Raw genomic sequence first — 26,140 nt, forward strand, 5'->3', positions numbered from 1 at the left:
CCGCCTTTCTGGTTAAATAAAGGTGAAATTAAAAAAGATATATATAAAAAAATGTGCCAAGGGAAATCTCACACGCTGGTTTGATGGTTCGAAAGAGATGTTTAGTGTTTCCACACAGGTCAGTTGTTTCTCCCCAGCAGGTGAGATGGTACGTGCTAGCTGTCTAAGGTTTGTCGCAGCTGCCGTCCTGTTGTAACAGATCTCTACCTCAGCATGGCGTCAGGTGTCACAGGCAGACAGTTAGTGTAGCTGCCCCACAGGCAGGCAGTTAGCGTAGCTGCCCCAAATGCAGACAGTTAGTGTAGCTGCCCCACAGGCAGACAGTTAGCGTAGCTGCCCCACATGCAGACAGTTAGTGTAGCTGCCTCATTGTCAGGCTGTCATAGGCACATACTGTAGTTGTTTTAGCTGATTCACAACAGAAGGCTTAGGTGGTGGAGCAGCCCTGCATTGACTTTAGCTATCTCTCCTTCCCTAACAGCTGCTGCTATCCACAGGCAACTCATAACTGAGATTATAAATAACTTATCTGTCAGTTAGTGTCATTGCCATTTAAATTCCAGTCAATTCAGGAATGGAATTGCACTCCTATTAATACATTATTTGGTCCAATTATTCAACATACAGGAATTAAACCCTCACTCTGTCTGTCCTTTCTGTCAAATCTCTCCCTAGATAATGATAGGAGAAGGTATCCTGTATTGCTGTCTGTCCAGGAAAAAGAGTGGGGTCAAAACAGAGGCCAATATCAACGCAGCCGGCTGCAATTTCAACTCGTATATACGGCGAGCTGTTCGGTTTGTTGGTAAGTTTTGATATTTTCTCAATCATGACATATGAAAACATATGGTGTATCTCACTTCACAAAACATAAACTCTGTGGGACCTAGCTGTGTAGTGAACAGCCACATGTTTTGTATAGTGTTTTGTCTTGTCTTTTGGTGATTAGCTGAGTAATATCTCCCTTGCTCTCCCTCTTTCTGTCCCCACCTTTGCGGGTTGTCTCTCACCTCTTCCTCCCATCTCTCTCTACCAGGGGTCCATGTATTTGGCTTATGCATCACGGCTCTCATCACTGACATCATCCAGCTGTCGACGGGTTACCACGCCCCCTACTTCCTGACAGTGTGTAAACCCAACTACACCATACTCAACATGACCTGTGACGACAGCTCCTTCATCATAGAGGACATCTGTTCTGATGGAGCAGACCCAGCCGTCATCAACTCTGGCAGGTTAGAGTGCTGATCTAGGATCATTTTTGCGTTAATAAACAAGTAATAATAAATAAGATTAAATGGACAGGGAAAATCTGATCCTAGATCAGAATTCCTACCCTTGGACAGTTTATGGATACGGGCCCAGTAAACCAGACTGTTCTGAAAATGTATTTAAAATATGCATAGAGGTTGGAATGACGCATGCACCATCACCCTCAGGAGAAACTAGATAGTTGGTAGAACATGTGGTTGACCATGGCAGTCAGCATTTATGAATAATCTCCACTGTGTCTGTGGAAACAGGTGTAGGGTGAAGTTGCCCCTAGACCAGGGGTGGGCAAAATACTGCCCGCGGGAAGTATCACTATTTTTATTTGAAGGGAGAGGTATTATTAGAAAAACACTCCAGGCCACTCTTGAATGTCTAAAACTTCACAGAAATTATAACGGACCTGTGTATTTTAAAATAACTGCCCTTTTTCTGGCACGCAAATTGCTTTTGTTGAACAAATCAGCCCAAATATAAATCTATGCGGCCCTCCGCTAAATTTTGAAATCCTGATGTGGCCTCTTCAGCCAAAACATTTGCCCACCCCTGCCCTAGACAGTTTTGCATTTTCCCCACTAATGGTTACGATTAGGACTAGTGTAGGGGAAGCTGATCCTAGATTAGAACTTAGGGCAAACTTAACCTTGGAGCTTGGCCTGCAAGGTCATCTCTAGTGGGTTACCACATATGGTCATTAGCATGCCTCTGTAATATAGTAAAGTTTGAAACAGTATACAGTGCCGTCAGAAAGTAAAAAATATTGTAGTAGTATACAGAAACTGTAGTACACGATAGGATACTTTACTACATACTGTAGTATCCCTCGATCATGTGTTGTACTCATAGAATGTTGTATTTGTATCGTTGTTCGTCTGTTGAATGAAGAGAGTCAGACCGAAATGCAGCGTGTGGGTTACTCATGACTTTAATGAATGACAACGGTACATGAAATAACTGAATTACGAAAACAACAAACGAAACGAGAACTAATTACAGCCTATCTGGTGACAAACACAGAGACCGGAACAAACACCCACAAAATACAACGCGAACTCAGGCTACTTAAATACGGTTCCCAATCAGAGACAAGGATAAGCACCTGACTCCATTTGAGAATCGCCTCAGGCAGCCAAGCCTATACAACACCCCTAATTAGCCGCGATCCCAAATACTACAAACCCCAATACGAAAAACAACATATAAACCCATGTCACACCCTGGCCTACCCAAACATATAACAAAAACACAAAATACAATGACCAAGGCGTGACAGAACCCCCCCCCCCCATAAGGTGCAGACTCCCGGACGCACCTCAAGAGCATAGGGAGGGTCCGGGTGGGCGTCTGTCCATGGTGGCGGTTCTGGCTCGGGACGTGGACCCCACTCCATAAATGTCCTATTTCCTCCCCTTCGCGTCCTGGGATAATCCACCTTCTCCGCCGACCATGGCCTAATAGTCCTCACCCTGATCCCCACATAACTGAGGAGCAGCTCGTGACAGAGGGGCAGCTCGGGACAGAGGGGCAGCTCAGGACAGAGGGGCATCTCAGGACAGAGGGGCATCTCAGGACAGAGGGGCAGCCGGGGACAGAGGCAGCCCGGTACTGAGGGTAAGCCCGGTACTGAGGGGAAGCCCGGTACTGAGGGGAAGCCCAGTACTGAGGGGAAGCACAGTACTGGGTGGAAGCCCAGTACTGAGAGGAAGCCCAGTACTGAGAGGAAGCCCAGTACTGAGATGAAGCTCAGGCAGGTAGTAGGCTCTGGTAAATCCTGGCTGGCTGGCAGATCTAGAAGAGACTGGTTGTCGAGCAGATCTGGAAGAGACTGGTTGTCGGGCAGCGCTGAGCTGACTGGCGGCACTGGCGGCGCTGGGCAGACTGGCGGCGCTGGGCAGACTGGGAGCACTGGCGGCGCTGGGCAGACTGGGAGCACTGGCCGCGCTGGGCCGACTGGGAGCACTGGCGGCGCTGGGCAGACTGGAGACTCCGGCAGCGCAGGAGAGGAGAAAGGCTCTGGCTGCGCTAAACAGGCGGGAGACTCCGATAGCGCAGGAGAGGAGAAAAGCGCTGGCTGCGCTGAACAGGCGAGGCGCACTGGAGGCCTGGTGCGTGGTGCTGGAACTGGTGGTACTGGATCTAGGACACACACAGGAAGCCTGGTGCGGGGAGCTGCTACCGGAGGACTGGTGTGTAGAGGTGGCTCTGGATAGACCGGACCGTGCAGGCGCACTGGAGCTCTTGAGCACCGAGCCTGCCCAAGCTTACCTGGCTCGATGCCCACTCTAGCCCGGCCAATAGGAAGGGCTGGTATGTGCCGCAGCTGGCTCTGCACCAGCACTGGAAACACTGTGCGCTCCATAGCATAACACGGTGCCTGCCCGGTCTCTCTAGCCCAACGGTGAGCACAGGGAGTTTGTGCAGGTCTCCTACCTGGCATAACTATTCTCCCTTCTAGCCCCCCCCAATAATTTTTTTGGGCTGTTTTTCCGGTTTCCAACCGCGTCGCCGTGCTGCCTCCTCATACCTGCGCCTCTCCGCTTTATCCGCATCTATTTCTTCCTTGGGACGGCAATATTCTCCCGGCTGCGCCCAGGGTCCTTTACCGTCTAATTCCTCCTCCCATGTCCAAATCTCCAAGTGGTGCAGCCTCTCCCACTGCAACTGCTCTTCACGATTAACAGGGAGAGTAGGCTCAGGTCTGACTCCTGACTCAGCCACTCTCTCTCTGCGCTCTCCCCCGTTACTTTCGGTTTTCGCTCTGCGTCGCCGTGTTTTCCTTTTAAACTCCATTAGCCTGTAGCCCTCTTCGCACTGCTGAAGCGAATCCCAGGCGGGCGCCTGCACTCCCTCTGGGTCGGCCGCCCACCTGTCGATTTCTTCCCACGTCGTATAATCCATGCTTCTGCTGTCCATAACGTCGTCCTTTAGCTCCTGCCAGTTCACACGCTGCTCGGTCTGTGAGTGGTGGCTGGTGTTTCTGTAACGTTGTTCGTCTGTTGAATGAAGAGAGTCAGTCCGAAATGCAGCGTGTAGGTTACTCATGACTTTAATGAATGAGAACGGTAAATGAAATAACTGAATTACGAAAACAACAAACGAAACGAGAACTAATTACAGCCTATCTGGTGACAAACACAGAGACAGGAACAAACACCCACAAAATACAACGCGAACTCAGGCTACCTAAATACGGTTCCCAATCAGAGACAAGGATAAGCACCTGACTCCAATTGAGAATCGCCTCAGGCAGCCAAGCCTATACAACACCCCTAATTAGCCGCAATCCCAAATACTACAAACCCCAATACGAAAAACAACATATAAACCCATGTCACACCCTGGCCTACCCAAACATATAACAAAAACACAAAATACAATGACCAAGGCGTGACAGTATTATACTGTAAAATACTCAACACTACAGTATTATCCACAAAATAAAATATCTGCAAAAACACTACAGTCCACAAAAACACTGAAAGACTGTAGTAAATACTAGTATTTAATTTGCATATACCATGCTCATTCTACTCTCCCATATCCCAATTTGTGCCATCCGTAGATGAGAAGCCTGCATGCCAAGTATAGACAATATATTGTGTTCCCTACAGGTTATAGGAAATAGCAGAAGCTATGAACTATCCATTCAGACCTACTGTTTATGGAATATTTGCTCTTTTTGTATTTCTTCACTAGGTTTCCTCAAGGAGAAATCACCCCCTCACTTCTATGCCGAAGATAATAAAACAAAAACACTAGTAAATACTACAGTAATGTCCCCAAAAACACTAAAGTAAATAGCACAGTATACTGTACTACAGTCCGCAAAACACTAGAGTAAATATTACAGTATACTACAGTGTGCAAAAACACGACAGTCATTTCTATAGTATACACTACAATTTTTTAACTACAGTTCTTATACTATAGTAAACTGTAATACTACAGTATACTACAGTAAATATTGTAGACTTCAGTCTGCAAAAAAACTAAAGTGAATACTGAAGCATGAGGGGTGACGTGGAAATTACGTTGATTCAACCAATTTTTGCCCAGTGAGATGTTACAAAATGCTCATTAGCAATGTTAATAATAACAGTGTAATGTTAATAACAGCGTAATGTTAATAACAGCATAATGTTAATAACAGCATAATGTTAACAACAGCATAATGTTAACAACAGCATAATGTTAACAACAGCATAATGTTAACAACAGCATAATGTTAATAACAGTGTAATGTTAATAACAGTGTAATGTTAATAACAGTGTAATGTTAATAACAGTGTAATGTTAATAACAGCATAATGTTAATAACAGCGTAATGTTAATAACAGCGTAATGTTAATAACAGTGTAATGTTAATAACAGCATAATGTTAACAACAGCGTAATGTTAATAACAGCATAATGTTAATAACAGTGTAATGTTAATAACAGTGTAATGTTAATAACAGTGTAATGTTAATAACAGTGTAATGTTAATAACAGTGTAATGTTAACAACAGCATAATGTTAACAACAGCGTAATGTTAATAACAGCATAATGTTAATAACAGCATAATGTTAACAACAGCGTAATGTTAACAACAGCGTAATGTTAACAACAGCATAATGTTAACAACAGCATAATGTTAACAACAGCGTAATGTTAATAACAGCATAATGTTAATAACAGCGTAATGTTAACAACAGCATAATGTTAACAACAGCGTAATGTTAATAACAGCATAATGTTAATAACATCATAATGTTAACAACAGCATAATGTTAATAACAGCGTAATGTTAACAACAGCGTAATGTTAATAACAGCGTAATGTTAACAACAGCATAATGTTAACAACAGCATAATGTTAATAACAGCATAATGTTAACAACAGCATAATGTTAACAACAGCATAATGTTAACAACAGCATAATGTTAATAACAGCATAATGTTAATAACAGCATAATGTTAACAACAGCATAATGTTAATAACAGCGTAATGTTAACAACAGCATAATGTTAACAACAGCATAATGTTAATAACAGTGTAATGTTAACAACAGTGTAATGTTAATAACAGCGTAATGTTAATAACAGTGTAATGTTAATAACAGTGTAATGTTAATAACAGCGCTAGCTTGCAGAAAAACACCCATAGTAGCCTCTACCTCAGGAGTGACTCACTACCAGTCTCAGAGACATTAGTTTGTTAAAGGCACTTAATGTCTCCACTCTATACCAAGTCACTGGCTTAAACTAATGAATACTGTGTCTGACTCACTGAACAATGTAGCAGTCCTAGCTACGGTCTGCTGGTACCGCAATGAGAAGAGAGCGAGGAAAACTGAAGATGGTGTTTCTACAACCCACTCAGTTCATCCCCCGTGCACTTACGAAACAGGGAATGTTGTGGCAGACCTGCCTGCACCCACACACAGCCCAGGCAGCTGAGCGTTTCACAGCTATCATTTTCAGATCTTACCACGGCTGTCACTTCCTGTTACTCATCAATATGCGGAATGTATACTGTGTGTCTTCTGTTCTGTCCAGCCTCTCATGAAGGGAAGTTGGCCTGTTAACATTTGCCCTAACCACGGCATCGATATTAGAAAGTCCCTCAGTTGTCAGACAAAACTTGCTTTTAAGTCCTTTAAGGGTGCTGTTTTTGTATTGTACTAATGATGTAGGGTTTGGAAAACTCTAATAGACAGGTGGGTATGGAGCATAGACAAATGGTGGCGACAGCACAGCCCTGAAATCAGATTGGCTGTCATTTTATTATTAAAGTACATAAAGGGCTATTTGTTGACTTTATTCCTTGCTGGAAAGCTAGCTCAGGCTTGGTATAAAACAAAAGCCTGCTATGCGTATGTGCTCAAACTGCTTATAATATGGTCAGTGTTTGAGGGGCAAATAAAACCAACTCACTGCTGTGGCAATGCGATCATGGGTTGTACCCTTTACGGTGGATTTCCTTTCAGAGTCTGTCTCACTATCTCTCAAGCAGAAGATTAAAATGTCTGTCTCCCTCCCCTGTCGTTCTAGGAAGTCCTTTCCCTCGCAGCATGCTACTCTGGCTGCCTTCGCTGCTGTCTATATCTCTGTAAGTAATCCAGCTACAAGCACACACACACACACATACTGTAGGGGTACACACGCACACACACACATACTGTAGGAGTACACACACATACACACACATACTGTAGGGGTACACTGTTATGCAGGTGAATGAGGACCCAAAAGCGACTTGGCGAAAACAGAGTCTTTAATCCAGTAAAGTAAAATACAATCAAAAAACACAACTTCCACTCGTAATGACGAGAACAGACTGGAGACTCGATCTTGAACAGCAGGTTGCCTCGGGAAGGCACTTGAACCTAGCAGACTCAGACACCTGCTCACCACGCAGCATCTGAGGGAAACACGACACGACAGGGCGATACACAAACACAGCACGGTGAACAATAGATACAAGGATCCGACAGGACAGGAACGGAAAACAAGGAGAGAAATAGGGACTCTAATCAGGGAAAAGGATCGGGAACAGGTGTGGGAAGACTAAATGATTGATTAGGGGAATAGGAACAGCTGGGAGCAGGAACGGAACGATAGAGAGAAGAGAGAGAGGGAGGGGGAGAGAGAGGGATAGAAAAAGGGAACGAACCTAATAAGACCAGCAGGGGGAAACGAACAGAAGGGAAAGCATAATGACAAGACAATATATGACAAAACATGACAGTACCCCCCCACTCACCGAGCGCCTCCTGGCGCTCTCGAGGAGGAACACTGGCGGCAACGGAGGAAATCATAGATCAAACGGTCCAGCACGTCCCGAGAAAGAACCCAACTCCTCTCCTCAGGACCGTAACGGAAAAACGAAAAAAAAAAGAAACTAGGGTACTACTCTAAAAAAAAAAAATGAGACACGGGTAGAGAACTGAAAACTTTAGAGCAAACAGGACCAAACAGGCCAGGAGAGTAACAACTAGGGACAGACTGAGACACAGCAAGGGCAGGAACAAGAACAGGAGAGATGCGATGGCAGGGAACAGACTGAGACCCAGCAAGACCAGGAGCAGAAGCAGAAAAATACGCACAAGGGTGGACCCCATCGTCAGTATCGGAGCGCTGGGACAGAATGGCTCCCACGCCCACCCCCGACGCGTCAACCTCAACAATAAACTGTTTAGTGACGTCAGGTGCAACAAGGATAGGAGCGGATGCAAAACGCTTCTTAAAGAGATCAGAACAACAATCATACGACCGGTGAGGAGGAAGGGAGTTGGTTCTGGACCGACTGAAGACCGTGCGCAGACCATGATATTCCTCCGGCACTCCTGTCAAATCACCAGGTTCCTCCTGAGAAGAGGGGACAGAACAAACAGGAGAAATAGCAGACATTAAACACTTCACATGACAAGAAACGCTCCAGGAAAGGACAGAACCACTAGACCAATCAAAAGAAGGATTATGACACACTAGCCAGGGATGACCCAAAACAACAGGTGTAAAAGGTGAACAAAAAATCAAAAAGAAATGGTCTCACTATGGTTACCAGATACAGTGAGGGTTAAAGGTAGTGTTTCACATAATATACTGGGGAGAGGACTACCATCCAAGGCAAACATGACCGTGGGCTCCCTAACTGTCTGAGAGGAATGTCATGTTCCCGCGCCCAGGCTTCGTCCATAAAACAGCCCTCTGCCCCAGAGTCTATTAATGCACTGCAGGATGCTGCCGATCCGGTCCAGCGTAGATGGACCGGTAAAGTAGTACATGTACTTGACGGAGAGGACCGTCTAGTAGCGCTTATCAGTCGCCCTCCGCTTACTGATGAGCTCTGGCCTTTAACTGGACATGAAATGACAAAATGACCAGCGGAACCGCAATAGAGACAGAGGCGGTTGGTGATTCTCCGTTCCCTCTCCTTAGTCGAGATGCGAATACCCCCAGCTGCATGGGCTCAACACCTGAGTCAGTGGGGAAAGACGGTAGTGTCGGAGAGAGGGGAGACACAGTTAACGCGAGCTCTCTTCTATGAGCTCGGTGACGAAGATCTACCCGTCGTTCAATGCGAATAGCGAGTTCAATCAAAGAATCAACGCTGGATGGAACCTCCCGAGAGAGAATCTCATCCTTAACCTTAGCGTGGAGTCCCTCCAGAAAACGAGCGAGCAACGCCTGCTCGTTCCAGTTACTGGAGGCAGCAAGAGTGCGAAACTCTATTGAGTAATCCGTTATGGATCGATTACCTTGACATAGGGAAGACAGGGACCAGGAAGCTTCTTTCCCAAAAACTGAGCGATCAAAAACCCTTATCATCTCCTCTTTAAAGTTCAGATAATTGATAGTACACTCAGCGCTTGCCTCCCAGATAGCTGTGCCCCACTGCCGAGCCCGACCAGTAAGGAGTGATATGACGTAGGCAATCCGAGCTCTCTCTCTTGAGTATGTGTTGGGTTGGAGAGAGAACACGATATCACACTGGGTGAGAAAGGAGCGGCACTCAGTGGGCTGCCCAGAATAACAAGGTGGGTTATTAACCCTAGGTTCCGGAGGCTCGGAAGAACCGGAAGTAGCTGGTGACACGAGACGAAGACTCTGATACTGTCTTGAGAGTTCGGAGACCTGAGCGGCCAGGGTCTCAACGGCATGCCGAGCAGCAGACAATTCCTGCTCGTGTCTGCCGAGCATCGCTCCCTGGAACTCGAGAGTAGAGTAGAGAGAATCCATAGTCGCTGGGTCCATTCTTGGTCGGATCCTTCTGTTATGCAGGTGAATGAGGACCCAAAAGCGACTTGGCGAAAACAGAGTCTTTAATCCAGTAAAGTAAAATACAATCAAAAAACACAACTTCCACTCGTAATGACGAGAACAGACTGGAGACTCGATCTTGAACAGCAGGTTGCCTCGGGAAGGCACTTGAACCTAGCAGACTCAGACACCTGCTCACCACGCAGCATCTGAGGGAAACATGACACGACAGGGCGATACACAAACACAGCACGGTGAACAATAGATACAAGGATCCGACAGGACAGGAACGGAAAACAAGGAGAGAAATAGGGACTCTAATCAGGGAAAAGGATCGGGAACAGGTGTGGGAAGACTAAATGATTGATTAGGGGAATAGGAACAGCTGGGAGCAGGAACGGAACGATAGAGAGAAGAGAGAGAGGGAGGGGGAGAGAGAGGGATAGAAAAAGGGAACGAACCTAATAAGACCAGCAGGGGGAAACGAACAGAAGGGAAAGCATAATGACAAGACAATATATGACAAAACATGACATACACACGCATACACACACACAGAAACACACACACACATACTGTAGGGGTACACACGCATACACACACACAGAAACACACACACACATACTGTAGGGGTACACACACATACACACACACACATACCTCCTCTGTCTACTGCCTCACTAGAATCTGGTATAACTGGTTCTCATCAAGTGCACTGGATGCTGGCTGCTCTATGATGATTTTCACTGTGCTTCCTGCAGTCAAATAACAAAATCACCCTCTAGAGGCCTCATGGGCGTAATTTCATAATTAAATAACATAAAAATAAGAAAACGCAGAAAATCTGGTGTTTATGTCAAATGTTTTGTTATATTTAATTATTCTGTGATGTACACTACATGACCAAAAGTATGTGGACACCTGCTCGTCTCATTCCAAAATCATGGGCATTAATATGGAGTTGGTCCCCCTTTTGCTGCTTTAACAGCCTCCACGCTTCTGGGAAGGCTTTCCTCTAGATGTTGGAACATTGCTGCAGGGACTTGCTTCCATTCAGCCACAAGAGCATTAGTGAGGTCGGGCACTGATGTTGGCCGATTAGACCTGGCTCGCAGGTGTTCGATGAGGTTGAGGTCAGGACTCTGTAGAGGCCAGTCAAGTTCTGGCAGGTAGCACTCTCCGGCTGAGCCAATGTTGCTTTGAGACGTTTCCACTTCACAATAACAGCACTTAGAGTTGACAGGGGCAGCTCTAGCAGGGCAGAAATTTGAGAAACTGACTTGCTGGAAAGGTGGCATCCTATGACGGTGCCACGTTGAAAGTCACTGAGCTCTTCAGTAAGGCCATTCTACTGCCAATGTTTGTCTATGGAGATTGCATGGCGGTGTGCTCGCTTGTCAGCAATGGGTGTGGCTGAAATAGCCAAATCCACTCATTTGAAGGGGTGTCTACATACATACATGTTATATGTACTGCAGTGAAAGGTTGTAATGTTCTCCAAAACATGAGTCATCCTTGTAATGATTGAATTGGACTGCAGTCATAATGCAAATCAAGTTTTGAACAAGGGGCTACCTCCGTTTGAAGTTAAAAGTCCTTTGTTTATAGTATATTGATTCCAGGCCTCTCTACAGACAAGAACAATTTGTTCACAGTAGAATCCTTAATTAAACTGGATATACAGTATCTATAGATAACTGTGTAGAAGACAGCTGAATTATTAGCTGTATGCAATCCATACTAGGAAGTCTTTAGTTAGTTCGTTGGTGACTTCCTGATATGGATGCCGGAGTGTATCGCTCCTCTCTTCTCCAGATGTACTTCAACGCGACGTTGACAGAATCCTCCAAGCTGCTGAAGCCCCTGTTGGTCTTCTCCTTCATCATGGGTGGCATCATCTGTGGGCTGACCCGCATCATCCAGTTCAAGAACCACGCCATCGACGTCTACTGTGGCTTCCTCATCGGAGGAGGGATCGCCGTCTACCTGGTGAGATGCTTCAGTAGAGCTCTAGTAGAGCTACAGATGCCGTATCTTAATTTGATCATGCTGTTGTTACAGAAATTTACCTGCACAGCAGGAAATGCACATTTGTAGCCCATTTGAGGTATAAAAAGGCTAATTTCCCCTTAAAAATGTCAGACTTGGCCTCCCGGGTGGTGCAGTGGTCTAAGGCACTGCATTGCAGTGCTAGCTGTGCCACCAGAGACTCTGGGTTCGAGCCCAGGCTCAGTCGCAGCCGGCCGCGACCGGGAGGTCCATGGGGTGACGCACGGCATAGCGTTGTCCGGATTAGGGAGGGTTTGGCCGGTAGGGACATCCTTGTCTCATAGCGCACTAGCGACTCCTGTGGCGGACCGGGCGCAGTGCACACTGACCAGGTCGCCAGGTGTACGGTGTTTCCTCCTACACATTGGTGCGGCTGGCTTCCGGGTTGGATGCGCGCTGTGTTAAAAAGCAGTGCGGCTTGGTTGGGTTGTGTTTCAGAGGACTCTTGACCTGTTGTAGTGATGAGACAAGACAGTAACTACTAACAATTGGATACCAGGAAATTGGGTAAAGAAAATCTATTAAAAAAAATAAATGTTAGACTTGATTAGCCCTAACAAATATTTTATCAACCCCCCCAAAAAAATGTCCATTAATTATAATTTATTTATAATCTACAGGATTATTTTCCTTTTGTGAGAAACTGTGTCAAATTAAGGTACAGCATCTGCAGTACATCTCAAGTAAATCTAGCATAATTCTATTAGATCACTGATCTTCTAGGTCTTGGTCCATGGACACTACCTGGTGATACTATTGTACTATTGTAGATATAGGCTGCTCTGCCAGTAGCACCGTAGCCCCTATAAAGGGCACTATGTTTTCTGGTCAAAAGAAGTGCACTATATAGGGTAAATGGTGCCATTTTGGACACATCCCTAGGCTCTTCAGTCCTGGTCCTGGAGCCTGACAGGAGATGCAGGTTTTTGTTCTAGTCCATGTTGTAACATACCTCGCTGATTCATCTAGTCAATGAAATAACAGGTCAAATTGATTAATTGAATTAGGTGTGTTAGTACTGGGATAGAACAAAAGCCTGCATACCCAATAGGTTACTAGGACCAGGATTGGAGAGCACTAATCTAAAGATTAATCTTTTTGAAACCATTCAAACGAAGGAGCTGATCGTGGACTTCGGGAGACAGCAGAGGGAGAACACCCCTATATACATCCACGGGGCCACAGTGCAGTAGGTGAAAAGCTTCAAGTTACTCTGTGTACACTTCACTGACAATCTTAAATGGTCCACCCACAAAGACAGTGTGGTGAAGAAGGTACAACAGCGGCTCTTCAACCTCAGGAGGCTGAAGAAATTCGGCTTGGCCCCTAAAACCCTCACAAACTTCTACTGATGCACCATTGAGAACATCCTGTCGGGCTGAATCACTGCCTGGTACGGCAGCTGCACAGCCTGCAAGTGCTGGGCTCTCCAGAGGGTAGTACGGTCTTCCCAACGCATCACCGGGGGCACACTACCTACCCTCCAGGACATCTACAGCACCCGATGTCACAGGAATGTCAAAAAGATCATCAAGGACATCAACCACCCGAGTCACTGCCTGTTCACCCCGTCATCATCCAGAAGGCGAGGTCAGTACAGGTGCATCAATGTTGGGACCGAGAGACTGAAAAACAGCTTATATCTCACGGCCATCAGATTGTTAAATAGACATCAGAATGCGTCTCCTTCCTGAATGGTATGACGGCTGCGTGGGTCCCATGGTGTTTATACTTGCATACTATTGTTTGTACTGAGGAACATAGTACCTCCAGGTGTTGGAAAATTGTTCCCAAGGATGAACCAGACTTGTGGGGGTCTACAATATTTTTTCTGAGGTCTTGGTTGATTTCTTTAGATTTTCCCATGATGTCAATCAAAGAGGCACTGACTTTGAATGTAGGTGTCATGGTTGTTAGAAGAGACGGGCCAAGGCGCAGCGTGATTTGAGTTCCACATATTTTATTTGCAGTGAAACTTAACAAAACAATAAACAAACAACGAAACGTGACTTACTTGTCACATGCAACAAGCACAAACACAAACAATATCCCACAAATGCAGGTAGGTACAGGGAGACCTTAAGTATGATCCCCAATTATAGACAACGATAATCAGCTGCCTCTAATTGGGAACCATACTAAAACCCAAACATAGAAATAATTGACACCCCCTAGTCACGCCCTGACCTACAACACCATAGAGAACCAAGGGCTCTCTATGGTCAGGGCGTGACAGTAGGCCTTGAAATACATCCACAGGTACACCTCCAATTGACTCAAATACTGTCAATTAGCCTTTCAGAAGATTCTAAAGCCATGATATCATTTTCTGGAATTGTCTAAGCTTTTTAAAGGCACAGTCATCTTAGTGTATGTAAACTTCTGACCCACTGGAATTGTGATACAGTGGATAAGTGAAATAATCTGTCTGTAAACAATTGTTGGAAAAATGACTTGTGTCATGCACAAAGTAGATGTCTTATCCGACTTGCAAAAACTATAGTTTGTTAACAAGGAGGTTGTGGAGTGGTTGAAAAACTAGTTTTAATGACTCCAACCTAAGTGTATGTAAACTTCTGACTCCAACTGTATATACTGTATTTATACTCCGGACTCCGACATTGCTTGTCTTGATATTATATTTTTCTTAATTCCATTTGTGTGTATTGTTGTGAATTGTTAGGTATTACTGCAATGTCGGACCAACGGACACAAGCATTTTGCTACACCTGCAATTACATCTGCTAAATTACATTTGATTTTATTTGATTATTCTCTGATATAAGGTGATATAAAATTGTCTGTCTGTATATTGATGGATGTAATGAATAGTGACATGTTTCGCTATCTTGTTTGAGTCCTGTTGCACTTTTGTATAGGGTGTTAGAGATATTCAATTATCTGTATGAATGAGAACAGGATGCTCTAGTTTTGAGCAATATGTTTCATGCTATTATAAACTCAGTAAAAGTCAACTGCCTTTATTTTCAGCAAACTTAACATGTGTAAAATTTGTATGAACATAACAATATTCAACAACTGAGACAAACTGAACAAGTTCCACAGACATGTGACTAACAGAAATTAAATAATGTGTCCCTGAACAAAGAGAGGTCCAAAATCAAAAGTAACAGTCAGTATCTGGTGTGGCCACCAGCTGCATTAAGTACTGCAGTGGATCTCCTCCTCATGGACTGCACCAGATTTGCCAGTTTTTTCTGTGTGATGTTACCCCACACTTCCACCAAGGCACCTGCAAGTTCCTGGACATTTCTGGGGGGAATGGCCCTAGCCCTCACCCTCCGATCCAACAGGTCCCAGACGTACTCAATGGGATTGAGATCTGGGCTCTCTCAGTGGCAGAACACTGACATTCCTGTCTTACAGGAAATCACGTACAGAACGAGCAGTATGGCTGGTGGCATTGTCATGCTGGAGGGTCATGTCAGGATGAGCCTGCAGGAAGGGTACCACATGAGGGAGGAGGATGTCTTCCCTGTAACGCACAGCGTTGAGATTGCCGGCAATGACAACAAGCTCCATCCGATGATGCTGTGACACTCCACCCCAGACCATGATGGACCCTCCACCTCCAAATCGATCCCGCTCGGTGACAATAAACGCAAATCCGACCATCACCCCTGGTGAGACATACCGCAACTCTTCAGTGAGGTTTGCCAGTCCAGCGATGGTGGGTTTGTGCCCATAGGCAACTATGTTGCCGGGGATGTCTGGTGAGGACCTGCCTTACAACAGGCCTACAAGCCCTCAGTCCAGCCTCTGTCAGCCTAATGCGGACAGTGTGAGCAGTGATGAAGGGATTGTACGTTCCTGGTGTAACTCGGGCAGTTGTTGTTGCCCTCCTGTACCTGTCCTGCAGTTGTGATATTTGGATGTAACGATCCTGGGCAGGTGTTGTTACACGTGGTCTGCCACTGCGAGGACGATCAGTTGTCTGCCCTGTCTGCCTGTAGCGCTGTCTTAGGCGTCTCACAGTACACACATTGTAATTTATTGCCCTGGCCACATCTGCAGTCCTCATGCCTCGCAGCATGTCTAAGGCACGTTCAGACAGGTGAGAAGGGACCCTGGGCATCTTTCTTTCTGTGTTTTTCGGAGTCAGTAGAAAGGCCTCTTTAGTGTCCTAAGTTTTCATAACTGTGCCCTTAATTGCCTACCGCCTGTAAGCTGTTAGTGTCTTAACGACCGTTCCACAGGTGCATGTTCATTAATTGTTTATGGTTCACTGAACAAGCACGGGAAACCCTTTATAACAAACCCTTTATAATGAAGATCTGTGAATATTGTCAATATTGTAGGCTATAGGAAATTACCGTAGGAAATACGGTAATGGGAATGTGAGAAAATGAAATGTGCATTGAATTAGCTTAATGTGCAGATACATAACATAATTACGATTGGGAAAGATACTGTCCATTTCAGCAATGTGCTGTAAAATCCACTTCCATCTTTGACTGTACTGAATCATAGCAAGTTATAAATATCACATATGCACATCCCACACACACACACCGCCTACACAAACCCATGCAATATCCTCACATTTAATATTCTTCAATCAGAGGTGCTTGAGGCTATGATCGTGCTACTGGTAATTTACCCAACAGTAATGCAGTTTAGTTTGGACTGCTGCATTCTATCTGACTCAATGACCAAGACAAATCCACTGTCACAATCTTGCAGTCCTCCTGTTGAACAAATGTCTCTTGGCTCTTGGTTAGGCTATTTATGTCTTATTGTGTCAGATACTGTATATTCACTGTGCTTCAATAGTGCTTGAAAAAACGTCATGGCATCCTGGAATTTTATACTAATGTCTGTCTTGAGACGCCTAAGACCATTTTGTTATAGGTAGATATAGACATAGTAGGAATGGAAAGGAAGGTAGAGGTAGTTCAGGATAGATCATTCAACCTTTAATGAATGCTGTCTTCCCAAAAGATACTACTTATTTTAGACAGTTGTAGGTAGATAGATACAGTAGGTAGAGGTAGATTTAGGTTATAGATAAGTTGAACCAATAATGAATGCTGTCATGGTCTCTCCTCTTCTCAGGGTCTGTATGCAGTGGGTAACTTCCAGCCCAGTGAGGACACATCCAGACAGCAACCCCAGCCTCCCCCGCTCCGAGAGCCCCCCAGGAGCAACACTGTGCCCAACGTCAGCCAGAATGCAGGTCGCCACCTGCAGCCCAACAGCCTCAACAGCATGAACAGCCTAAATAGCGTGAGCACCGCGGACGGCCTCACCGCGGCCCACCCTGAGACCATCCTGACCCGGGTGCCCTCCTGCCGCGAGTCCAGCTCCCTGAATAATCTGAAGAGGGCCAGCGCCGATTTGGAGTGCATCACCCCGACGAGTCCCATGGGTAAACAGGACTGTCTGGTGACCTTTAACAGTAGCACGTTACCCAGGTCACATGGTGGCTCACTACCTGAGGAGCACCGCGTCCCTCGCCGCCACGCCAGCATCCACTCCTCCATGGACTCCACGCGCTCCAAGCAGCTGCTGTCTCAGTGGAAGAGCAAGAACGAGAACCGGAAGCTCTCTCTTCAGGTGATGGACAGCGGGGTGGTTGTGGGACGCCACCATTCAACATCCTCCTCCTCCTCGCCTCAGAGGACCATGGAGCTGAGGTGCAGCTCTGAGCCATCCGCCATGGGCCTGGAGGCAGAGCTCCGTGCTCAGGGACACATCCCTGCCCAGTACATGAAGCTGGCAGCCAGCACCGTGCCACTGTCCAACCACCTCCCCCACAACGGGGGCAGCAGCGGCCTGGCAGGGGGGGCCCGCGTGTCCATCCAGTCCCGGCCAGGCTCCTCCCAGCTCGTCCACATCCCAGAGGAGACACAGGAGCACGTTAACAGCGGCACCTCCAGTAGGGAGGACGAGGATGATGACGACAGGGAGGATAACTATGGCGGCGGTGGGATTCCTGGTGGGGGAGGCTCGGTTCGCTCCAAGTGGCTGAAGGAGGGCGCCCCCTGCAGGACTAACAGTCTAACTAACCAGCCACGCATCATGCAGGTCATCACCATGTCCAAGCAGCAGGGTCTGCTCCAGCACGGCAGCCCCAAGAGCTCCGAGGACGGCAGCGTGGTCAGCTGCACAGGCTCCATCCAGTACAAGGCCCTGATGGACCAGGAGGCCGGCCAGGGGATCGTGAGGGTGGAGGCCCATCCAGAGAACAAGCCTGTGATCAAGCCTCCGGACGGCAGTGGCTCCTGGAGGTGGAAGCCCCAGGAGCAGCGTGGCAGCATCCGCCAGGCCTTCGAGCTCAACGACCTCAACCGCGACACGGAGAGCTGCGACTCGCTCAAGGACGGCTACGGCTCCTTCGATGGCAGGAGGAGCCAGACAGGCACCGACACCGGCAGCGACCATGGCGGTGTCAGCGGGGGAGGTGGTCACCCACACGTGCACCACCCTCACTACCACCACCACCACCACCCCCACCAAGGCATCACCACCATCCGTGTGACCCCTGTGGAGGGACTAGGAGGAGGAAGCGAGGCCGCCTCCGAGACCCTCTCCATCGCCTCCAGCAGGGAGTCCACCCTGCGGAGAAAAGGCAACATCATCCTGCTCCCGGATAGAGGTCAGAGTCCAGACAACTCCAGAAACTATTTCAAAGGGACCTCCCCCACACCGCCCCCCACCCTGGGACTGGCCTATAGAGAGTGAACAGCTGCCCCAGTCATCCCTTACCCTTACCATTCCCCCTTACCGCCCATGTGGTGGCCTATCTGTCCCCCTATGAGTGGCCTTCTACACTGGGTCTAGTCTGGAACCCACAATAGGACCATTGAACACATTCAGCTAGGACTGTATATTATCAAACCCATCATGGATTCAGTGGTGTTAACTGGGCTGGCTTACCTTTTCCAGTGCCATTCTGAAGGTCATAATTCATTAGCTAGCTCAGTGTGTCTAGTACAGGAAGGCCACTACAGTTTTTTTCCATTCTGCAAAAATCAGTTTTTTGTTGTTGTTTTCAGCAGTTTATTGTTAGACTTGGTTTGATAGGACCGGATTAAATGTATTGGTGTGTGTTCTTTGAGAAATGCAGTAAAATATATATATTTTAAACATGAAATAATGAAGTAAGCTTTACGTGACAGAGTTTTGAGTGCAGACCCATTACACCTCTTTGTTTGTCTGACCTTGCTGTTTTTACGTCCCAGCCAAGCACCATGGTTCTTTTTTGATTTGAAAATGAAACACTATCACACACAATGGTCCTTTAAGAATGCAGGAGATGCTGGAATAATCGCCACAAAGTCATTTTGCGCACACCTTTCAACCCATATTTCATTACATAAACTTCCATTTGACAAGCACAAGTACTAACTCTTTTAATACAATGGTTATAGTGGTTTTAACTTCAAATTTGATACTATTTGTTATCAACAAGAGGCTTTGATGGCAATGAACCATGCAGGTTATGTATTAAGTTGATGGACATGATGTTTTGTAGGCCTTTTCCATTGATGTACTGTGCGCTTTCTCAGCAACATATAAATGTCCTTGTGTAATGTGACCGTGATTGGGTGTTGCACTGCATAGCAACGCTGGAGGGGCTTTTCATAAGACGACATACAGTACCATGACAATTGTGAAAATACATTTTTATATTTTTTGCTATGTACATATTTATAGTTCTCCCGATTGATCTGCAACAATATTCAGATGTCTTCATTGGCTTATTACTAATTATTGATAGTCTATTTTAACAAATATGGGTTTATTCAATGTTGTTTGTTTTTAGAAACTTTTGCGGGATATGAATTGGTTTGGCAGGTGATTTATAACAGAGCAATGTTTTAAGAAATCACCAAATATTATCCATGGGTTGCAAAATTCCGTTAACTTTCCCCAAATTCCCGGGTTGTCCAGAAATCCTGGTTGAATTCCCTCACAACTCCAGGGTTCTTCCAACTGGGATTTCTGTAAACCCTGGGAATTTGGGGGAAATTAACATAATTTTGCAACCCTAATTATCGCTGTGAACACACCAGTCTTTCCCTGTGCTTTAGCCACACATTGTATCCCTCGAACAGTATAACATGCTTTTCTTAGCTTACAAGGGCAGCAAATGAAGTATGTTAATAGACGACCAGGGGCAGTGGATACAATACCTTAATCAAATTAGTTTTGCTTAAAGACTGGGAATTCAAGAGGGACTTTACACTTTGCATCCTGTATTGCCTTTGACGAAGTATACTAACAAGTATTTGCTGTTTTTTGATACAGTGACCTTTTTCCTATTAGCAACCTGTATGCTAGTTTAAGAAAATGTTAGTTTTTTCTGCAAAATGTTTAACAGCTGTACAAGTTGTTAATGCTACTTACTGTGCACTCAAATATTTTTTAAGTAAATGTATCTATTGATGAGTGACATAAAAGGGAAACCACTCTCAGTAGAGGCTGGTCTTCCTGGTACATTGATATGCGCACAATAATTTATTTAATTGTCCAGTTTGATTTTCCTGATTGAACAATGTGGCAGCAGAGCCTGTGCTGGGAACTTTGGTTATGCTGTTAGATTCAAATCAATCATACATTAGTGTTCCTTGGGCGATAATGAACCGTGCATGATTCAGGACTGAGGAGAGGTTGTATAATGGCAATAGCATCCCTCTCCCTCCCACAAGAGAACAGTAAACAAGTGAGTCATACTCAGTATCCAAACTACGTAAGTGCAACAATAACATTACAAACACTACCATTGGTTAGTGGCACTGTAATTCTAACATTACTCTATGTGTGTTATATGCTGCCATTGAACAATATAATTGTTCAATGAAAACCTTTCAATGATTTTTATCCAGTTTGTTGTGCAAAGGTAGGGCCAATCAACAATACATGAACAGAAGTTTGGCTTTTACAGTACATATAGTATACTATTCTGCAGAGGAAGCTGGTGGGAGGAGCTATAGGAGGATGTGCTCATTGTAATGACTGGAATGGAATAAATGGAATGGTATCAAACACATCAAACATACGGAAGCATATGGAAACCATTTTTTTTCATTCCAGCCATTACAATGAGCCCATCCTCATATAGCTCCTCCCACCAGCCTCTGATACGCTGATACCTTTAGAAAACTGACAAGAGCTTACTGTTCATATACATCAGGGGTTTCAAATACATTTCACCCGGGTCCACATTCTGTCTTTAATGAGGCCTGTGGGCTGTCAGTTTGAGATCCCTGATATACAGTGCTATCTGCATAGAACACTAGCTTTACTCATGACACCTGAGATAGCTACAATAGTGTTTACACTCGTTTTTACAGTGGTCATAATATGCCAGTTGCATTTGGATTACCAATATAATTCATGTATTGAGCTTGTTTGTGTTTGTACCAGAGGTTGGAACTGAAATTATTTTCCAATCGTTTCGTTCTGAACAGTACCAACCATTATTCTTTTTTTGTTCCTTTACACTGTTCCGACCAGCTAAATAAAGTTCTGAAACGGTTCGAACCCCAAAAATGGTTAATATTGTTCATTTCTGTTCCTTTTTAAACCTCTGAAATCAAACTTAAATATATATATATATTTTTAAATGACTTCATCAATCAGTGGATAGAGCAGCTTGCTATGGAGCTATAGGTGTTTACATTGGACAGACAACTGTAGGGTGCGAGATGTGACAGAAATTTTGCGGGTGGGGAGAGAACAAGAGAGGGTGGAGGTGGCTTGGCTTGAAACACTGGGCATCTTGTTAAGACATGCATGATCTGAATTAGGCCTACAGAATTGTACCTACGTAGGAGGGGCTTCTATGGAGGAACATTGAATGTCTTTGAACTTCCGAGAGTTGGTTTAATGTTGGACCAGAGCTAGCTTGTAAGCTTGTGTGTACAGAACAGCACCAGAATAATAAATAACCAACACGTCTAACCTTTTTGTAGTTAATAAATCCAATGTGAAAGGTAATTACTATAGTATCCTTAACTAGCATTGAAATAGTGAATCCATTCTTCTCCAATTAAAAATGTTTCTCCCTAATTTATGAATCACGCTAGTAATGTAAGTAGGCTGCAGTAGCCTATGCTTCAGATGGGAGGGGCAGGTAGCCTACACACGTACACACACAGGCAAAGATTTTCAGCTGGGTCTCCCGAGTGGCATGGTGGTCTAAGGCACTGCAGTGCTAGCTGTGCCACTAGAGATTCTGAGTTTCAGTCCAGGCTCTGTTGCAGCCAGCCGTGACCGGGAGATCCATGGGGCGGCGCACAATTGGCCCAGCGTCGTCCATGATAGGGGAGGGTTTGGCCGGGATATCCTTGTCCCATCACGCACTAGCAACTCCTGTGGCGGGCCAGGCGCAGTGCACGCTAACACAGTCACCAGGTGTAGGGTGTTTCCTCCGACACATTGGTGCGGCTGGCTTCCGGGTTAAGTGGGCATTGTGTCAAGAAGCAGTGCGGCTTGGTTGTGTTTCGGAGGACGCACGGCTCTCGACCTTCGCCTCTCTCGAGTCCGTACAAGAGTTGCAGCGATGAGACAAGACTGTAACTACTAATTGGATACCACCAAGTTAAAAAATAAATAAAAAAATGTTTTAAGACTTTCAGCTGGCAGTCAGGCAGACACTGGAATATGTTTCTGAGTGACAGAGTGAGAGCTTTGTATAGGCACTTTGTATCATTTTTTGAGGGACAGAAAAAAACATGCCTGGAGCATAAAATAATGTTATTAAATGGGTCCCATCCTTTTAAAATAAGAGTTATGTTCCGGAACAGTATAAATCACTTTCATTCCCGATTCTGATTCTGTTCCTTGAAAAATGTTGTTTATTTCCAGTTTTTGGTTCTGTTCCCTGAGCTGGTTCCAACTCCTGGTTTGTACACAATAATACAAAAATAAGACTGGATGTATAGATTTTAGATATTGTTAATGATTTCTATCAATAATCAAGGTTTTCTTTTTTATTCATTGAAACTGAATTGATATTATATAACTATTACACATATTTTTTACTTCTCAAAGGGTATATTAGCAGCGACAACTGAAGGGAAAAAGTTGTATATTTTCCTGTATACTTGTACCTTCCATGATGGCTTTAAACTGTGGTCATATCTGCATGGTCATTTGATATGTACTGTATCTAAATGCTTATTTTCTGTATATGACACCTTTTGAAAGTTATGGCTGGTACCTTGATTTATACCTATACCTATACCTATTCATCAATCAATCAACCAATTGATTAACTCTTCATTCTTTCTATCACTGTAAATACAATCTTTGTAACTTTGCCATGCAGACAATGCTGTTACAGTGTAAAGTAGGTAGGACAACATATCTACAGAAAGAAATCAGGTTTGGCAGAAGAAGATGTTTGACGTTTAGGCAGAGGATGTATTTGTGACGATTTGAGATCATAGAAATAGAATTTATAGAAATATAATCTAGTCATTATATTTCCATGGTTGCTCGGTCAGTTGGCTTTATTATACATCTGTAAGATTGGCCTGTGTGCATTCAGAATAGACATGGGGATTGGTGGATAGCGTGGTTGCTAACGAAACAGACGTCTCAGTCAGAAGTCACTCTGTATTTCACCATTCTATGAGGTCGACTATGTCTAAATATTGAAATAAATGTTTGATATCGAACTAGAGAAAGGTTTGTTGATGGTGATGTATTTGTCTGTCTCACTCTGTGTCACAGAGATGCATAGTGATATAATGTACTTTTGTCTCACAGGTATACATTGTGGTGTAATGGTATATCTCTGCATCACAGTAACATTTTGTGATGTACATTTTCTGTGTCACAGAATCAAATTCTTTGTGATGTGATTTCTCTGTAACAGCAGGACCGAATTATGACATCACTGTGTCATGGTACATCGTGATATGATTTCTCTGTGTCGCAGAGGCACATCATAATGTAATGTATCTCTGTCACACAGGCATTTCAAACTTTCAGGTCCCTGTGACACAGAAGCACAAACAGTATGTTGACATGTAAGGCCTTTTCACACTGCATTGTTCTTAGCCACAGGCTATCTTAGCCCCAGGCTAAGACTGGTCCTGGGCTAGCTTATCCTGTGTTCACACAAGCATTTGTTAACCTGGCGCTAAGCATTAGCCCTAGGCTAAGGATTCACACTTGTATTCCAAAGCCCTGGGCTAATGGACAAACACAATATGCGACCAACAATCTATCTTTCCCATGCGACCAATGTTATAAGTAAGGCATTTATTAACAAATGATGTCCTCTTGCTTCTAGCCTAGCATTTGATTTCCAACAGTGATGGTTTGTAAACCTTGCTGTCTGCCTTTCTGACCTCGGAAACAATTTCTCACTTTTGAAATGCGGTCTTGCCCATCTACGGAGAATGCTGTGCACGGACGAGACAAACTTTTCTGATCCAGACAAAATCATGCAACAATATTATTATCATGGATAGCTATATCTAATTAAATGGTAATAGAAAAGCAAAGAAAATAGACACTTATTTTGCTGCCCTTCCAACTGTAGAGTTTGTGGCTTCAGTTGACTGGTGTATTTGCACAGATGAAAGTATTGTCTTTTTTTTGTCCGGTTTTTGTCCTCAGATGGAAAGATTAAATAGTATAGCTACATTTACTTATCAAAATGGCTGCAGAACGCATCACAATCATATTAAAATGAAGTGAAAGTGGAGCTTTTGTGATTGGACAGTGAAAGTTAAATGCGTTGTTCTTGACCCCGATTCACACGGCTTCATCCATAACCAATGGTGATCCTCTTCACTGCCATGACTTGTTCAAGCCTCTGCATTTCCATGACCCCACAGGCAATATTGACTGTTCACCCCTTAACATCCTATTTACAACTCTTTATAATGACAAATGAATAGCATTGCTGTATATATGAAACACATGCGTGTGCGGACATGTGATGGTGGAAATGGGCCTTGTTATCACGGCACAGAGAGAGAGAAAGAGAGAGGGAGTAATAATCATCAGGAGGTCTTAAGTAGGGCAAGGAGTTGACCTAAATTGAAAGAGAGATATCCTGCTCGTCTCCAGCTTAAACAGCATCCCTGAAGACCAAATGGAATGCGCTGAGGGAGAGAGGAAAGAGAAAGAGAAGGGGAGAGAGAGAGAGAGAGAGAGAGAGAGAGAGAGAGAGAGAGAGAGAGAGAGAGAGAGAGAGAGAGAGAGAGAGAGTGTAACGGTTGTCGTCTTCCTCTTCTGAGGAGGAGTAGGAAATATCGGACCAATATGCAGCGTGGTAAGTGTTCATCATATTTATTTAATGAACACAGGAAACAAACGAACACGCGAATAAAGAAAAAACGAAACAGTCCTGAATGGTGAAAAACACTAAAACGGAAAATAAACACCCACCACCAAAATGGGGAAAACAGGCTACCTAAGTATGGTCCTCAATCAGAGACAACGAATGACACCTGCCTCTGATTGAGAACCATACTAGGCCAAACACATAGAAATATAACAACCTAGAAAAAATAACATAGACTACCCACCCCAACTCATGCCCTGACCAACCTAACACAAAGACATAGAAAAGGAACTAAGGTCAGAACGTGACAGGGAGAGAGAGAGAGAGAGAGAGAGAGAGAGAGAGAGAGAGAGAGAGAGAGAGAGAGAGAGAGAGAGAGAGAGAGAGAGAGAGAGCCTGGTGATAGACAACTATGGGAAAAAGAGAGACAGCGTGAAACAGATGCGCATGCATTTGAGAAGCTTTAGGTGGGAACTAAGGAGTCCAAGAGTTGACACTGAGCTAGAGACTGGCCACAACAGCTTTAGAAGAGAAGCATAAATCAATGTCCACCTCTCAAGACAGGTAGTGGGCTCTGAAACGGCGCTTGGGGACAAGGAGTGGGTTCTGTGGTGGAACAATAAAATAAAATGACTTCACCTTTATTTAACCAGGTAGGCTAGTTGAGAACAAGTTCTCATTTACAACTGCGACCTGGCCAAGATAAAGCAAAGCAGTGTGACACAGACAACAACACAGAGTTACACATGGAGTAAACAATAAACAAGCCAATAACACAATAAACAAGTCAATGACACAGTAGAA

At 44.7% G+C, this 26,140-nt stretch overlaps 1 protein-coding gene across 3 annotated transcripts in view; it reads left to right on the top strand.

Annotated features, from left to right (window-relative positions):
- The window catches only part of plppr4a (phospholipid phosphatase related 4a), a 38,220-nt gene extending 15,965 nt beyond the window's left edge, over nucleotides 1–22,255 (top strand). For all 3 annotated transcript variants that reach the window (XM_046360185.1, XM_046360184.1, XM_046360186.1), the window contains exons 3-7: nucleotides 676–805; nucleotides 1,037–1,235; nucleotides 7,303–7,360; nucleotides 11,830–12,003; nucleotides 17,140–22,255. In XM_046360185.1, coding sequence (XP_046216141.1) covers nucleotides 676–805; nucleotides 1,037–1,235; nucleotides 7,303–7,360; nucleotides 11,830–12,003; nucleotides 17,140–18,768 — 2,190 coding nt within the window. In that variant the 3' untranslated portion in view covers nucleotides 18,769–22,255. The remainder of the gene's footprint in view (nucleotides 1–675; nucleotides 806–1,036; nucleotides 1,236–7,302; nucleotides 7,361–11,829; nucleotides 12,004–17,139) is intronic.
- Nucleotides 22,256–26,140: the final 3,885 nt, after the last annotated feature.

This window comes from Oncorhynchus gorbuscha, linkage group LG08 (assembly GCF_021184085.1).
Source record: "Oncorhynchus gorbuscha isolate QuinsamMale2020 ecotype Even-year linkage group LG08, OgorEven_v1.0, whole genome shotgun sequence".
Classification (NCBI taxonomy): domain Eukaryota; kingdom Metazoa; phylum Chordata; class Actinopteri; order Salmoniformes; family Salmonidae; genus Oncorhynchus; species Oncorhynchus gorbuscha.